This window comes from Sciurus vulgaris (assembly GCF_902686455.1).
Source record: "Sciurus vulgaris genome assembly, chromosome: 4".
Taxonomy (NCBI): domain Eukaryota; kingdom Metazoa; phylum Chordata; class Mammalia; order Rodentia; family Sciuridae; genus Sciurus; species Sciurus vulgaris.
In genome coordinates, this window is record NC_136464.1 from 175,470,101 (window position 1) to 175,487,606 (window position 17,506).

Genomic DNA, 17,506 nt, shown 5'->3' on the forward strand with positions numbered 1-17,506 from the left:
AACTGACAGGAAATAGAAGTTGTGACTCCAGTTCTTTGCTTAATTTGAAAAGATTATAAAATTAATTATGGTTGAAGATTTAGGAATAAATTTGATAGGCATTTGAGAAGATTATAAATTTTCCTTGAGTTAGAATATGGACCTGACTCTGAGAAGTCCTATCATTCTATCTTGATGTTTTACAATAAAATGAAAACTGAAGTAAAAAAGGAAGAAAAGCTATTGTAGAGAACTTGCCACTTACTAAATTACCTGAGTGAATTCATTTGTTTGGTTGAAAGTAGGCTATCATTATGTATCTTTATTTCCCCCTGAGGGCTGGGGATCAAACCCTGGACCTTGAACATTGTAGGCAAGCGCTTTACCACTGAGCTTCAGTGCTAGCCAACTTTTTATATGTGTACATAAAACTATATACCAGATATAGGAGTTATTTCTCTTGTTTTAGCTATAATTATTCACTTAAAGATACTTATTAAAAGCTCATACTTGATTATTCAAACTAAAAACTTATTTTTCTCTTGAGAAACTTTCTCAATACCACTGTTATGACAGTGTTTATATTTCATAAGCCTTTTTGCTTTTCGTTATTGAAAAATTAGTGTTGGACCTGAAAGGGGAGCCGAAATGGGTTTCCAATCCTTCAGCTGAGCAAGTTCCATAAGTTCTTTCAACCTCAGTTTCTTTGTATTTCAATCAGTAAAGTTGGACTACTTCATCTGAGGAATCTGCTAGGGCTGAAGTGCTATTTTAATGCTGGACTCCTTTGCGTTTTTCTTTTTCTTTTTAGAAAAAAGAATGTGAATTTACTTACAACCAATGCATGTATTTGATTCTTAGTCTCATTAGAGTTGGTCATGTTAAGAGTAATAAAGGTGATTTGGCAGAGAGGAAGTTATAGTTGAATCATTTTTTTTTACTTCCATAGTATTTAGGATGACAGGAGTTTTACAGATTGTAGTTAGGTTCCCTCTCTTTTGTGTGGAGAAGTTACTTGGTTTGTAACCTTATGGAGAAATTAAGTGGCCAGGCTGGGGTAAACTGTGAGGTCCCTGACCAGTACCGCTCACACTGTGACCTATAGCGTGGAACACACGCCTTTCCTAGCGTGTAACTGAAACACACAAGAGCAGCAGGCTCTCAGAACATCAGAGAATGGCATTTCACCACAGTGTAAGCACCTCAGATCCTTGGATTATTGGGCGGAGAAGGATCATTAGTTTTCATCATTAGTTTTATGTGGGGTTGGGCGCATAGTAGGCTCTCAGAATGTTTTTGTTGAATGACTAGTCTTCTTTTCAGAAGAAACTGAGTTCAGAGCAGGTGCGGGTCTGATGGAGTGACCTCCCCAGACCCGTTGGCTGCTTGCCATCACTGGTTTTGCTCTGCAGCAGTGGGGATGTGTTGAACATAGTTGTTTGTGTAGAAATATTGAATTTATATCTTAAGTCCTGAGATTAAATTAGGCACGAGATGTGCTTCAGATTGAAAATAGTGCACCCAATTACTTTGAACAGTGGCTGGATTTTTTTCTCTTGAGACACAGAATTAAATTCAAAATATTTATTATCTGGGTAGATAAGACTTGACCATGGAATGCCAGTTTGGGTGTTTTTTCCCCAATAATTCATAAAAATGTTTTATATACGTTTGAAAATAAAAAAATCAGAATGTGTAATAACATTGCCACAATAAGATCTCACAAGTTTTTAGTTTTTTTTTTTTTTTTTAAAAGCAGAGAGGGGATTTGATATTATTATATAGAATATACACTGACCCTAGAGTAGTTAGAAAAATGAATTTTAAAGAGGTTGAAGAAAATTCACATTATAACATCTCACTGTTCACGTTGCTAAGTGACCGTACACTGCCAGATCGGAAGCTTTTTCTGCGCACACTCCGGAGGTAGTTGCGGTACAGCATGACACTAATGACGCGAGCTTGAAATTGTTTGGAAACGATGTAGTAGAGAATCACATCCAGACAGGTGCTGAGGTTCATGAGGAAGGTGGTGAAGGCTCCCCAGGGGCTGTAGCTGTTCTCTTCCCCGTCCAGCATCAGGAAGGCGAAGCACGTGTGGAAGGGCAGGAAGCAGACCAGCACCTGCACCAGGAGCGTGATGATGATCCTTATGGACTTCTCCTTGACCTTGGGCTTCAGCTTAGATGTCTTGCCGTGCAGGAGACTGTGAATGATGACCAAGTAGCACCCAATCATGATGAACACAGGGACCAGGAAGAAGAACACCAGTCGAGTGAAGTTCAGCACGTTGATGGCTTTGAAGTGGATGATGTCAGAGAGCTTTAGGCAGGTGGCGGGGGAGGAGGCTTTATCTGGGTCTTCGTAAAGGAGCAGCAGAGGGACAGTGGTTGTCAGGGTCATTGTCCACACTCCCACACAGGCAAGCATGGCCTTGCATGTTTTTTTAAGTTCTTTGGCATATTTCGGCTGTACAATGGCCATGTATCTGTCAGCACTAATAAAAGCAAGAAGCCATAGAGCAACGCTCGGGTAGAACACTATGAGCGCCCCGAGAATGTGGCAGAAGTACTCTCCAAATGGCCATTCGCCTGTTGCGTAGTAGAACATTCGGAAGGGTAGACTCATTATGAATACTAAGTCCAGTAGTGCCACGTTCATCATGTAGATGGTCACGGTAGTTCTCTTCTTGGTGGTACAACTGAAAACCCATAAGGCGGTGACGTTGACAAATAATCCAATTAGGAAGATACAGCTGTAGAAGACAAGGGCCGCGATTTTGTATTCATCTGGGTATGAGCTGTTATAAGGGACAGGTTGATCTTGATCGCGTGGGGTAGTCATCTTATAACTTGTTGGTTGGCATGGTATGAAGAAGCTGTAAAAATAGTTGAAAAAACTAGGAATAAATCTCTTGGTTGGAAAATAGCTGATTAACATTCTCACACTCAGCTTGCTGTCTCATTTTGAGAGCTTTTAATATTATGAACTCAGCATGTGAGTCAGCACTTATTAGGAGTGCATTCCCTAGAGATGACTGCTGTGGTGTACTCATCTTTTTTCCTGGGCTGGGGATTGAACTCAGGCAAATGCTCTAACCCTGTGCCTCACCCAAGCCCTTATTATGAACGTGGCTTGGAGGGTCTCCATGCAGTGCGAGATCCATTCATTTCACTCTCCTTGTTCACCTGCCCTCTGCTCCAAAGAGCAGGCTTTTCTTTATAATTTTTTTTTTTTTTTCTTATAGTGTGAAACTGGGTAGCTGTCAGTTCTTTGATTGGGACCTATTGGGAAAAGGCCAGTCAGTATTTTCAATCTTATAAAATGTTTTCCCATTTTTTTTTTCCATCACCATTCTGTTTAAATATTTTGTAACCAAATTATTAATGTCAAAGTAGTACATTTTTACTCAATAAATACAATAGGTGGGGGTGCTGGGGATTGAACCCAGGAACACTTTGCCACTGAGCTACACCTCCAGCCATTATTATTTTGTTTTGAGACAGGGTCTGCTAAGATGCCCAGACTGATCTCTAACTTGTGATCTTCCTGCCTCAGCTTACTGAGAAGCTGTGATTACAGGCATGTATCACTGTGCTCAGCCATTCATTAATTATAATTTTAATATGCAAACATATATTGGAAAACTGACAAAAGAACCATACAACCAATTGCTGAAAAGTTGCAATAATTCTCATGTAAGAGAGAGTGGAAACTTTGTTTTCACTTCTATGTCCCTCTAATTGTGCACATAGTAGGTGTTCAGTAAATAAATACTTGCTCAATGAAGGAGAGTGAAGGAAAGAATGTTTGATGAGGTGACGGCTGTTCTCTGGTTTGACAGTGAAGACTTGCGCAGTTGCCTGTCAAACCTTTTATTTATTTCAAGTGGTAAAGACCTCTTCATAGTGTCTTCTCATGTTCTCTTAAATTTATCATAAGTCTAGAAATGTCAGTTTTGTGTCATGGTCTACAGATCAAGAACTGGGCTCTTAGAGCAACAACTGAGCCGTGTTCAGGGCAGGGGAGTGCTTAAGGATAAAGCTGCCAGACCCTGTGTCCCAGGTCCTGGGAGCTGAATACAGGGGCCTCCGTGGTGCACAGAGAACAATGAAATCTGAAAATGTCACCACCAGGAGGGTAGCTCTCATGCTTGCGCTCACCTTGGCCCAGAAGCATGAATACTGTTTGTCAAATTAGATTAAAAAAAAAGCAACTAAGAGAAGTAGATACTAATAAGAAGTCATCAGGGGCTGGGGTTGTGGGTCAGTGGTAGAGCGCTTGCCTAGCATGTGTAGATAGAGTTCGATTCTCAGCACCACATATAAATAAATGAATAAAATAAAGGTCCATTAACATCTAAAAAAATAAAAAAAACAGAAGTCATCAGTAACTTGGATGTGTATGTCAAAAGTGATAAATTCCAATCCATTTCAAATGGAAGGAATTTATTTCAAAAAAAGTGTCCATTTCAAATGGAAAGAGTTGTGATTGTAAATATCACTGACCCTCAGAGTGAAACTCCCTCACCATGATGTAGCCACCAAGAGACTTTAAAAACAGCCTCACTACAAAGAGATGGAACTTTGAGGCATCGTTTTGAAATATGGAGGTGTATAAAGTTTCCTTCAAAAAATGTCACTTTGTAGAGTGGCTTGTCTCTAATGCAGCCCTGACTTTCTCTGGTGAGAATTATGGGGGAGATTAGAAACCTGTGGTCAGTGGCATCACGGGCTGCTGAGAACGGCTTGAGCAGCGGCTGAGAACACGTACAAGATGCAAGCTTGCTTTCCTCCCTGCTTCTCTTTCTTTCTCCTTCCCTTCCTCTTCCTCCTTCCTTTGTAACTTTCTAAATTAGTTTCTCAACTATTTGGATTGAACATGATATTGGAATAAAATTCTATAAATTTTAAACCCTGTGTTAAAATTTTCAAATATCAATGTAACTCCAGTATTAAATCAGATGAGAAAAGTACTGCATAGGAAAATCAGCTCTCTGGAAGAACTTGGGAGGTTGAATCTTAAATTTTAACTCTCAATGAATTTTTAAATAGTACAAAATGTAATGTAAATGAAATTTGTATTTTTTTCCCTCTACCTATCGTCATCCCTAATTTTGCTACATAAACGCCTATGTGTACAAACCAGCTCAGGGAGCCTGTCCCCTCCTTGGGCTCAGGCTGCTTTGGTGCAGTCCTTTTGCCATCTGCACTTGTCTTCATTCATCCATTCCAGTTCAGAAACAGTATGAGTGATGCAAGTGTCTTAAAGCCTTTACTGTAAAGGCTGTGCTCTACCAACAGAAAATTTTGGATAAATCTTGAAAAAGTAATTGGCTTTCAAGTCAACTTTTTTAAAGCTTTAGATTCCATGATCACCTATAGCTTTTCTTTCCTTAATTAAACAAGTAATCTCATGCCAGGTGGAGTAGCCCACACCTGTAATGGCAGTGACCTGGGAGACTGAGGCAAGAGGATTGCAAGTTCAAGGCCAGCCTGGGCAGTTTAGACCCTGTCTCAAAATAAAAATAAAAAGGAATGCAGATGTAGCTCAATAATGGAGTGCCCCTAGGTTCAATTCCCAGTACCAAAATGAAAAAATAATTTCATAAATCAATAAAATTGAAACAGTGGACAAAGACACTTTAATATATTTATGATTCATCATGTCAGTGTTTTCCTTAATTTGAAAAATCAGCATTAATGTCTAATATTGAAAATAAGTACAAAATCATACTAAATGTGAAAAGATAACAACATTTCAAGGTCCTTCACCAACATAGTTTCTGTAATGTTTTCTAAATGATCTTGAGCTTAGTAAAGCAGTACTTCTGATAGTGATTGTGATGAAGTTAAAGGAATGCTGCTTACCTCCTTCTGTCAAAGCTCTGTCTTAGAGGTGATGATTTTCCGGTGTACCCAGTTCTGAAAAAGAGGTATCTGTGAGTTGCTTGTGTTAAAATAGCTCTGTATGGAAATGCTGCATTTCAGACATGCAGTATTTCTTTTGTGTTAGACTCACTTGTCGTATTAAAGGCTGTTTTGACTGTAGTTCTGGCTTGCTGGAGGAGTTGGCACTACTGGGCTGTAGTCATTGCTCTGTCTCCTTCAGGAAGTGCTTTCTGAAATAGGCTTTTCAACTTGCAGCCTGACCCTAGATGTGGTTTTTTTTCTCTCACAAGTGATTTGTTTATGAAGTCACACTTAGCATAAGCTCCTCTTGAGATGATGGCATGTAGATAAGAGTCCTGTCAAAAGGGGAAATTTTTTTCAATTAACTCTTTCCTTTGATGCTTAAAGTGTGCATCGTTTATGGAAAGAGGAGATTTGAAGTTGAGCAGAACAGGATTCAAAGTCTAACTACTTTCTAAGTTGTGCAACTTTGTCTTAACTACACTGAACCATTGTTCTAGTTTCTATACAGTTAAAATAGATGTGATACCCACCTGATGGGATGGATTGTGAAGATTCTAATACAGAAAAACCCCCAATGCTTAAAAAAGTACCTGGGCACTTAGCAAGTATCCTAAACAGTGGCACTTTACTACCAAGTTCCCCAAATCATAGAATATCCACTTTTTACTTTTAAACCCCCCCCCCCCCCCCCCCTTACTGCGGATGGAACACAGGGTTGTTCTGCCACTGAGCTACATCCTTTTTTTTTTATTTTGAGATAGGGGCTTGCTAAGTTGCCCAGTCTGGCCTTGAATTGGCTAACTGAGTAGCTGGGATTACAGATGTGTGTCACCATGCCCAGCTCTATTGAGGCATTTCTAAATGTTTAAAATTGGGATCCTTGATTCATGCATTTCTGCTTTGCTACACACGTTTGCCTGCTTTGGTTTGCTTTGTTTTATAAGTTCCAGATGCTTCACATCCCTTTTTGTCACATGGAAGTCTAGAAACCATTTCTTTTGCATGAAGTTCCATGGGAGTTATAGCAGAGATGGACAGTGGAGTCTGTAGTGAAGTGATTTACATAGAAGGACATTTGAACCTAAGAAGGGAAATGAAACCAGCAGAAGAGGAAGGGAGCAGTACAGAACATCGCCTGACTAGTTATGTACATTTGTTTTTTTAACTTTCTCTCTTCAAAACAAAACAAAACAAAAACTCATTTGCTTATCCTAAAATTTTGATTATCTTTATATTCAGGTATGCATGATTTGTCAACTTTTAAAGGGTGCTTGAACTTAATTGTATTTGTTTTTTGAATTCAGAACCATTTGAGAGAGAGAGAATGAATGAGAATGTGTGTGTGTTTGTGTTTCTCCTTCAGGCAAAACCGTAGTCATCTTCTTATAGAGGTTACTGAAGTTCTTGCCTTGGATGATGAAACACTTGTGAATCTGTCAGCTTACCAGAATGATGGTTTTAGAGGCACTGGAGATAACCACAGCAGTGTTCTCGTGTGGATGAGGAAGTCGAGGGCCAGAGAATCAGTGACAGCCAGGCCTGGCTTCGTGGTCATTCAGTATCTCCAGCACCGTCGTGACTCCTCTTGAGGCGGCTGCCTTGATTTATCCCCTGGATATGACTTCCTCGTTACTGACTTACATTCATCCAGTCATTAATCCGTGGAGTTTCATATATTGCCCAGGAGTGTGACATTTCAGTCAGATAGAAACCTCATCTGCAGACCTCATCTGTTTACAGCCTGTGACACCATCTTCTGGAATTATGTATTGATTAGATTCCTGTGCTGTGTAAATTAACAGATGCAGTGATGTATACATCTAGGATGTCAGGAGAGTCCTTTTCTGTACATGATGTTGTTATTTAAGAAAATATATTTTTAGTTGAGATGGACACAATACCTTTATTTTATTTATTTATTTATTTATTTACTTACTTATCTATCATTGAACGACCTTTTTATTTACTTATTTTAGTTGTCAATAGACATTTATTTATTTATTCATATGCGGTGCTGAGAATTGAACTCAGTGCCTCGCGCATGCTAGGTGAGCGCTCTACCACTGAGCAACAGCCCCAGCCCTATTTTACTTATTTTTATGAGGTGCTGAGGGTTGAACCCAGTGCCTCATAGAAGCTAGGCAAGCGCTCTAACTCTGAGCTACAGCCCGAGCCCCTGACATTCTTATTTCTGATTTGCCAGTTTCTTAGAGGCATCCAAAGACAAATGTAGGAACTCCGCACATGGCGGGGGTAAGGTTGGGATCAGCGCTCACTGTTTTCCCACTGTACTCTGCATTTCGGCCAGATGGGGCCTTTTACGTGTTCTCCTCCAGCCTTTTGCATGCTGTACCACGCCCCCAGGCCCTCCCTACCCTGCACTCCCACCTCCTGGGAGACCTGGCTGCTGCAGCGTATCCTGGAAGCTTCCTTTCCAGGAGGTCTTCTCTGCCCTGAGCCGACTGCGCTTGCTCCTGCACGTGCTCCTGCTGCTCTTGCACACTGAGTTGCCTTTGTGCTGCACTACACAGCGTTCCGTGTGTGTGTGTGTGTGTGTGTGTGTGCGCGCGCGCGCGCACATTGGTTGAAGGTGTGACTGAACAAGTGGGTGAGCAAATGGAAGCATTGATGAAGTCGAGGGTGAATTCCTGAACCCGGTTTCTGAGCCCGGTTTCTGAGCCCAGAGTTCTCCTGGGCCCTTTGCCAGCTCGTGAGACCTGGAGATAGGCAAGGGCCTGGCCCAGGCTTCCTTCCCCTGCAGGCTGGGCAGTGTGAACACTGGGCTCTGCTCAGCTCTTAACCATGATTTTATGTTGAGAAGGAATTACAGGGAAAAAGTAAAAATTCCCCAAACAGTTCAGCTGATAAACAGTGGATCAAGGATTAAATTTTTATGTCTAGTTTGCTTCTTTAATACTTAAACCTAATGAATTTTTTATTTGAACAGAGGAACTTATCTGATTCAGGGATCATTCATGCAACTTTAAATTCATGTAAGTGAAAGAAAAATTTTACTCCTTGCCAAAGAGGGATTTCACATTTTCCCAGAGACTGCAGGATTCCCTTCCTGAAGTGTCACAGGCCCTATGAAATAAGACAAAGAACAGTTTAGTTCCAGTTTTGGGTTCTGGTTAAGTGTTAAAGGCTCTAAATGAATTTTGATTTTAGCACAAGTGTCCAGTTTTTAAGTGCATATAATATGATTCAGTTAAGCCAGTTATATAATTATTAGAAAGACTATTTAATAGATTTATACAGTAAATTCCCGTGATAAAGCATACTCCTGCGTTAGAGCTATTTCTTGGTCTTAACATAGTTACCATAGCAAGAGTGAGGGCAGCTTATCATTGCTCCCCACCAGGACTGTGACAGGGCACCACTGCAGTGCTATTAGCTGTCCCTCAGCAGGAAGCTCTGACAGCTTGTGAGATAACCTGTCCCAGGGAGAGGAATTCTCTGACCTGTGGGAGAGGCACCATGTAGCCCTGAAGGTCTCCAATTTGATATTTTGGAACCTTCCTCCCCTGCCCCTCTCTGTCTCAAACTTGTATCTGATCTGGTTGTTCTTTTTGAGGGACTGAGGGGAAGTGGAGATTATGTTGAATGGTAAGGGATTTCTGGATAAAAATTGAGAAACTGTATTTAAATGTGCTTTTTAATATGTGTTTAAAATCCCAACAGTTTATAGCTATGATCTTATAGCCAAGTTAGTATGAAACTCCTTTCAGTTTGATTTCCTAAATTGTATTGTAAATTTAGTATTCCCAAATTCCTTTTCTTTAGCATCTTTTGACCATTTGAAACATTTTAAAGGCATATAAACAGTTATTTATCTCTTGGCACATAACTTGAACCCAGATATGATCATATATATGATAGATAATTAAATAGACCTACATAAACAATTAGAGTTAAAAGATATTAAAGAATCTGTCACCAGAAGGTCCTCAGAGGAGAAGCCCTGCATGGCAATTGATCAGTCCTGGAATCACTGAAGTCCCGTAGGACCCCAGGCCAAGAGTTCACAGTGTAATGTTCCCTAACTGAACAGAGACACAGTCCAGGGCCCATGGCAGCTGATTGGGAATTCCATGGTTATTGTGATGTACTTGACCTTCTGCTGCTAATTCTGATCTCACAGAGGTGGACATGGAGGTGAGTCTATGGGGAAACACCTGTACTTAGGAAGTAGCAGTTCAGGAGAAAAAGGATGTGTAGAGTCTCATGCTGTAGAACATGGGCCCCAGAGCCCCAAGCATTAAAGGCTTGGTGTTTGCCTTGGCACTGTTGGAAAGTGGTAGGAACCTTTAAGAGGTAGATCCTGATGGGATCCTGTTAGGTCATTGGGGGCATTCTCCCCAAGGGAATTATGAGACACTGATCTCTTTCTCTCTCCAATTCATTCCTGGCCATGAAGTGAATGAGTTGTTCCATGAGACACTTTGTTGATGGGCTGCCTCACCACAGACCCAAACCAATGGGGCCAGTCAGTCATGGACTAAAACCTTCAAAACTGTGCACCAAAATAAACCTTTTCTCTTTATAAGTTGGTTTATCTCAGAAATCTGTTACAGTAACAGAAAGCTGACTAACATAGCCAGGATTGGTAAAGAAATGAGGGATATGAAGTTTTTAAAAAACACTAGTGAGAGTGAGGGTTTTGAAGATTTTAATGTATAGGCATCTGTATACTAAAAGTAGCCACTTTTGTGTAAGGTTGTTGGTTTACAATGACTTACTCAGAATTTTAAAATTATTTATGACATTGTTCCTATCTGTATTATCAAAGGTAATGAAGATGAATCATCATCAGGCAGGGTTCTGAGTGCTGTTCGCATTATTCATTTCCACCTCCATGCTGACTCCAGAGCGTGTTGAAGACATAGAACTTGTAGGATACATGGTTTGACCCGGGGGTGTTGTTCATGAGTCTCAGACTGTGTGCTCTTTCTGTATTACATGTCATATTATCTTTATTTTAGTAAGTTTTGTTGAAGTTGGATATCAGAAATGATCACTTAATCTTTAGCAAACAGTCTCCCAGTGGAATAGACCATCTTTTCCTCCCTGTTCCTCATTAGAGTTGCTATTCCCAAGGAAATGTTTTGCAACTGGATTCTGCAGCCTGTACAGGTGATTGTGCCCAGAAGAATGCTGCCATCTGTCGGCAGAGGCTCGAACCCACGTGGTCAGTGGGCATGTTCATCTGCTCAGCTTCATTAGTAATCTGGGAAATGAAGGTTAAGACCACAAAAGACGTTACCCACCCAGCAAAATGCTTGTAATGAGAAAGACTGATGTTGTAACGTGGTGGTGAGGGTATTGAGCCATCGAGAAGGCTCATGAGTTGCTGGTGGGAGTTTACATGTGGAAGACAGTTTGATGTGAAGTACTAATGTGGATTCACACGTGCTGTGACACAGTCCACACCTCCATAACAGGTAAAATGCTTGGTCCTGTGCATCAGAAGAAGCAGACAAGAATGTTCATAGTAGCATTATTTATAATACTCCAAATTAGGAACCAAACTCCTCAGCAGCTGTAGAATTGGTAAGTCAGTTGTGGTGTAGACAGAGTAGAATACCATCACAATCCAAACGAGAATGGTCCCATAAACAGGGTGTTAAGTCAGAAATCCAGACAAAGAAATTCACACTGGGTGGTTCCATTTGTATGAATTTCAAGAAGCAGCCAAACTGGGAGAAGTAACAACGAGGGCTTCAGACATCTATGTTGCAGAACCCTGGACTATTGCTTTGTTACTCTTACCATCTATACCCCAGAGACCAAGGTAGTGAGGGGACACTGGACTCTGGACAGGGGAGACCCCTGTCAAGTCAGCTGCCTTGGGAAGAGGGTGGCTTTTTGTAGAGACAGTGAGCCTCAGTTTCCCCTTCAGGAAGGAGCCAGGAGAATAAAGACTCACTTAAGCAACCCTGGCCGAACCCCTAGCTCCACTCCAAGACCCTGCTGGAAGCCAGGGGCCTGAGCTTGTTGGTGGAATCTGTACCCGCAGCCTCAGGGACAGGGTGCAGGGTGGAGAAGGGAAAGAAGCAAGTGGGTTCTCCAGCCTGCCACCCTTTTCTCAGTGGGTGGTACACTCCTTAGTCAGCTAAGGCTTTTTAAAGACAACTCGAACTTGGAGTTGGCAACAGCTGGGTGTGAGGGCATCCCTGCCATGGGAAGCTGCCTCGGAGCGAGACCTGCTTGCCTCCTGGAATCTCAGCAGCGTGGGTCAGGCGTGTGCTGTAGACACGCTAGTTCTCTCTATCCCTGTCCCCTTGGAAGTGTCCCCTTTTTTCTTTGCAGCAGATTTAAGTTTTTCCTGTCCTTACACTGGTACTGGGTAACTGTGTGGAGCTCTGTGCCACTGATTAGTGGACCGAGTTGCCTTAAACAGATCGTTTTCTCTGGTCACCACTCCCCCGGTTGGAAGGAAGGGGAAGTTGGCTGAGGCCTTCTCTAGGGGCCGTCCACTTCCGGCATTGTGTGATTTGCTGGACTTCTTCCTACCTCTTTCCATCTCAGTGAGGTATTTTATCTGTGGTCTTCTGAATTTCTGTAGATGAAACCTAGCAGGATGTGAGCTGGGCCTCTCTGTGTGGAAGTGTTGATGTGTTCTGGGCTCATTTAATAATGCCTCATTCCGGGAGGACATCAGGGCCTACTTGAAACCAGAGCAAGGCCCCGACAGGGTCACATTAATTCCTGGCCTTGGCCATCCTTTTGATACTGGCATTTACCGGTGACGCGTTGTGCTTCCTCAAATGTTGAAGTTTGAACATTAGAGAAGCACGCCAAGGCAAGCATGTTAAGCAAGTTTTATTTAAAGATAATAATACAGACTTCTCCCAGGAGGGAGAAGGGGGCCATGGCTGATGTTTTAGAATCCCAAGAAGTGAGCGCACCCTACATCTTGTATAGAGCAGGGTCTTCTTTGTTGTGTTCTCCCCGCTTATCTCTCCTTCCTGCCTACATGATTAGGCCCAGGAGTTGCCAGTGACAGAGGGGGCCCAGGGGACATTAATTAGCAATTCCCTGCCTGCAGCATTTTGGGAGGGGTAGTTAGGCAGGTAACCGTGGTGATCAAAGGGCTCTGGTGACACTGACCTTCCAGTCTCTCAGGGACAGTCTTCAACTTCCAGATGCAAATGACTTTCATGGTCTCCATTTCCTCAATCTGACACATTCCCTATTTCTACATTAACTGCCTGTCCTCAATTCTGGCTTCACTTTCATTGTCTTACTGTGTTGTTGTTTAGTGTGTGTCTTTTTACCTTATTTTAAACTTACCTTGTGGAGATACTATAATCATCCTGCAGAGGAAGACATAAAAATCATGCATGTTTTGTTCTTTGCTTTAGAATAAACTGCACTGATCTGGTTACTCAGAAGAGCTGTGTATAAGAACCCAGAAACCACTCCAGACATGGGAACACGCATAAGAGAGTTATTAAGCAACCAGGCAGAGTGTCTCCCTGTAGGGTAAGAGAGAAAATGAGAGGAAAAGAGGGAGAGTTCGTGCACGAGAGAGAGAGAGAGAGAGAGAGAGAGAGAGAGAGAGAGAGAGAGAGAGAGAGAGAGAGAGAGAAAGCCAGGAGGAGAGCATGAAATCGAGGAGGAGAGGAAGAGAGAATGGCGGGGGAACCATCCTTTAGTAGTAGAATTCTGTGGGTTAACAAGGACCAATAACTGAGAAGGAGACTTGCAGGCTGACTGATGAACCAGTGGCTAGCTAGGATGTTCACAGACTGATAAGCTAGGTTGTAAGTTGGGAGGCGGGGAAACGACTGCAGCGTAAAGGGCCGGGGAGCAGCTTTATATTATATTATATTATGCTGTGTACCAGAACTCCCTGCTTGTGCTTATAAATGTAGCAGCAGTGACAAATCAGTCAACATTACAGTAGTGTTATTGTCTTACTGCTGTTGCTTTGCATACTAATATTTATGAAACACCATGGCTTTCAGCTCATATAGCCCCTTGCCACCAGCAGGCCACATGGTCTAAACAGAGTCCTAACAAAATGGGGAAGGAAATGGGGGGTGGTACCATCCTCAGACACACGGGCGGCCTGCTGGTGTTTCTTTGCACCACATAAAGCCATAGACCTTACTTTTCTAATGTTAGTGTCACATTATTTAAAATCAGCAGTCACAGGTTTTAGACCTGGGTCTGGAGTAAATGTAACGTCTGTCTTTTGCAGTTGTCTGGTCACCAGGGTTAGCAAGGACTCGGCACATCTTCAGTGCCCCCATGATAGTGCTTCATACACGGACCCTCAGTAAACAGGCTGAGTGATTGGACTAGTGCTTGTGTTTTACTGTAAAGAAAGTTATGCTTTGTCTTGAAAAATGAGTGGCTAGTGTTTTCAGGTAAGTCTGACTACAGAGACGTGTCATGACTCCAACATGACGCCAAGAAGAAATCCCTGTGTTAGGATTGGCGGTGGCTGTGGAGGCCTTCAGGGAAGGTGGGCAGATGCAGTGGTCTCCCTCAGAGAGGTCCCTTCAGCTTGTTGAATGCAGGAGTGCTTGCGTGTGAACTGGCAGGAGGAGGGTTAGGTTCCTGATGTACATTTTCTTGTTTCACAAACTGATGGTTCATGGTGCTTCCATGTAAATCCTGTGCTTTTACTGCCACCTACAGGTGATTGTGGTCTTGGAACTCTTCACCTTCATTGGAGTTGAAGTCTTGTTAGGTCATAAAAATATTTGTTAATTTATGAACAGTTTTATATTATATGGCTTTATGTAATAGACATGTCCTTGTTCCCTGGCTGGTAGGCTAGTTCTTCCTTCATTGGAAGCATCCTTTTTCAGGAAATGGTTTTATATGTTGACTGTGTGTTCCTGGTCTAGGCCCCTGAGAACATTCCATTTTTTAATATTATTTGTGCCTGATATTCTACTAAGAATGTAAAGAAGCCTTGGAACAAATTTGGCATGTTTTTTAAATACATATATATATATATGTATATATATATGTATGTGTATATATTCACATAAAATATAAACGTGTGTGTACACATAGAAACATAGCATTCATCGTCTCAACCAGAGTCAAGTGTGCAGTCCAGGATGGCTAGGTTTGCTGGCATTGTTGGGCAGCCAGTGTCCAGAACCTCCTCCACCTTCCCTGCTACTCAACACCCGTTCAACAACTCCAGCCCTCACTCCCTCCTGCTCCTCTGACCTCGCAATTTTTTGTCCTCATGAATTTGACTACTCTGCCTCATGTAAGTAGAGACACAGCGTTTGTCCTTTTTGTGACTGTTTATTTCACCCACAAATTCCTTAAGGTCCATCAATGTTGTAGCCTCTGTCAGAGTTTTCTTTTTTTCTTTCTTTTTTTTTTTTTTTGTGGTGCTGGGGATTGAACCCAGGGCCCTGTGCATGTGAAGCAAGCACTCTACCAATGGAGCTGTATCCCCAGCCTGGAATTTCCTTTCTTTTTAATGCAGAGTGATGTTCTGTTGTCCGTGCACACCATGCTTTGCTTGGTCAGTGGACACCATCTTTTGCATTTGTGAATAGAGCTGCTGTGAACATAGGTGAGCACATCTCTCCGGGACCTGCTTTCTGATCTGTTGGGTTGCATGCCCAGAAGTGAAATTGCCGAATTGCCGAGCCTCATGGTGGTTCTGTTTTTACTTTTTTTTTTTGTTTTTTTTGGGATACTGGAAATTGAACCCAGGGGCACTTCACCACTGAGCCACATTCCCAGCCCTTTTAAAATATTTTTTATTTAGAGACAGGATCTCCCTAATTCACTTAAGGCATGGCCACACTGCTGGCGTAGCAGTCACACCCTCTGCCATCCGCCCACACTGCCCCTGTGGCAGGTCCCGTATCCTTGCCCACATCCATTAATTGTTACTTTCTTTCTCCTCTCGGATGCAGCCATCCTAGTGGACATGAGGGGGTGTCTCACTGTGGTTTTGATTTGCACTTCCTTAGCATTAGTGGTGTTGAACAGCCTTTCATGAGCTCCTTGGCCATTGCGCCTCCCCTTTGGAGGACTGTGTTCAGGTTTCTGTGCTGTGGGGTTTGTAGGAGCTCTTCATACGTTCCAGCTGTTGACCTCTAATCCGCTGTGCGATTGCAGGTATTTCCTTTTACTCCAGAGCTGCCTTTTCACTCAGGATTTGTCTTTTGATGCACAGTTGGTATAGTTTTAGTCCTGCCTGTTGATCTCATTCTCATGATAAAGGTGAATTTAAAAACTTTACATATAAATGGGTGAGAGTTTCCTGAGAAATCAGTGGTCTTCGGAGACCCTCTTCAGGTGCTTAGTCTGCAGTGGCATTTCCCTGCAGGCCTGCATACCTTGCTTGACTTTCCTCCTGGAGGATTTAAGGCAGGGCAGGGAGAAACTGACTCCATTCCAGACCTGCTTCTTCAGGGCCTGGTGCTTGCTCCTGCCTTCCCTGCTCTGGAAACCGCCTGCCTTCATCGTTAGGGTAATAGGCCACGGAAGCACACTTTGCCTCTTAATGGCGTTCATTTCCCTGCTCTGATTAATATTTTTATCAGTGATTAAAATAAAAATATAATTGTTTGCTCATCAGACTTGCAAATTACAAAACCTAGGAGGATATTTTCGTCTTGGAAGAGGCTAAGCTCCCACAACAAAGAAACCCCAGACCCAGTGATTCTGGTGACAGCGTGGGTGTGCTTCTCTTTGCACTCCCCTTGCTCGTGGTTGGGCAGTCTCTGTTCTAGGGAGTAAGTCATCCAGGGCTTGGGCTGATGGGGCAGCTCTGCCCTTCCCCGTATGGACCCTGAAGGGTGCTTCTCACTCTTCCTACTTCCAACCAGCACGGAAGAAAGAAGGGGCATAGGATAAGGGTTGCCTTTTCCCAGGGACTTGTGGTTGCAGATATCATACCTGTCCCAAAGCATTGGCAAGAACTTGGGCTTCCAGGCGTAGGGGGGCTGGGAAATATAACTAGAGGTGGTCAGTCCTGTCCCTGGAGATAAGGGAGCAGCAGGTTGGGAGGGAGCTGCTTTGCATTCTCCTCAAGAGCAGTAGCTTTGCCACATAAGCCGGTTCTGCAGGCTCTAGTCATGGGCTCTGTATGCATCAGGTATTTCTCTTGAGCCTAGAAATCTGCTAAGGAGACAACTGACAGGCAGAGCTGGGATTTGTGAAATGCCATCTTTGAGTGCTCAGTTGACATTGATGTGCTGCCACTAGCACAGCTCTGATGGTTAAAGGTGGGTGGGGCTTTAGACCTCCCTGGGAGCCAGAGGGGAGAACAGACCTGTCACCTTGCAAGCAGAAGGTGGGGCAAGAGGACTGTGTTTAGCTCTTGAGAGGGCTGTCCATGAAGGGGAAGTTAAAGGAGTGGCCTGGGGAGAGTTCAGAATACTCTTGAACTTGACATAAAGAGTAATTTTGCAACACTCACTATTGCAAGGTGAAGTGACTGCCCTCAGAAGGTTCTGAATTGGACACCGAAGAAAAGCAGTGGGCAGGGATGTTATCAGAAAATCCACACACTGGTCAGAACACAAGCGAAGTTCCTGTGAAATCCCTTCAAACCCTGTGCATCTTTGATTCTTTTCTCCTCTTTAGAAATCATGGGAGTCACAGGTAGGCCTTGGGAC

At 42.8% G+C, this 17,506-nt stretch overlaps 2 protein-coding genes across 3 annotated transcripts in view; one reads left to right on the forward strand and one right to left on the reverse strand.

Moving 5' to 3' along the window:
* The window catches only part of UBAC2 (UBA domain containing 2), a 160,278-nt gene that overhangs the window by 33,432 nt on the left and 109,340 nt on the right, over positions 1–17,506 (forward strand). The gene's annotated exons all lie outside the window — the stretch shown is intronic.
* GPR18 (G protein-coupled receptor 18) lies at positions 1,549–7,813 on the reverse strand. 2 transcript variants are annotated; one of them, XM_079136891.1, is made up of 3 exons: positions 6,001–7,813; positions 5,850–5,902; positions 1,549–2,857 (listed from the first exon to the last, which is right to left on the reverse strand). In XM_079136891.1, exon 3 carries the CDS (start codon positions 2,821–2,823, stop codon positions 1,828–1,830), a length of 996 nt encoding a protein of 331 aa, XP_078993017.1. In that variant the 5' UTR covers positions 2,824–2,857; positions 5,850–5,902; positions 6,001–7,813; the 3' UTR covers positions 1,549–1,827. The 2 variants fall into 2 exon arrangements, with proteins under 2 accessions (XP_078993017.1, XP_078993018.1); XM_079136892.1 differs by having other exon boundaries at positions 5,850–7,813.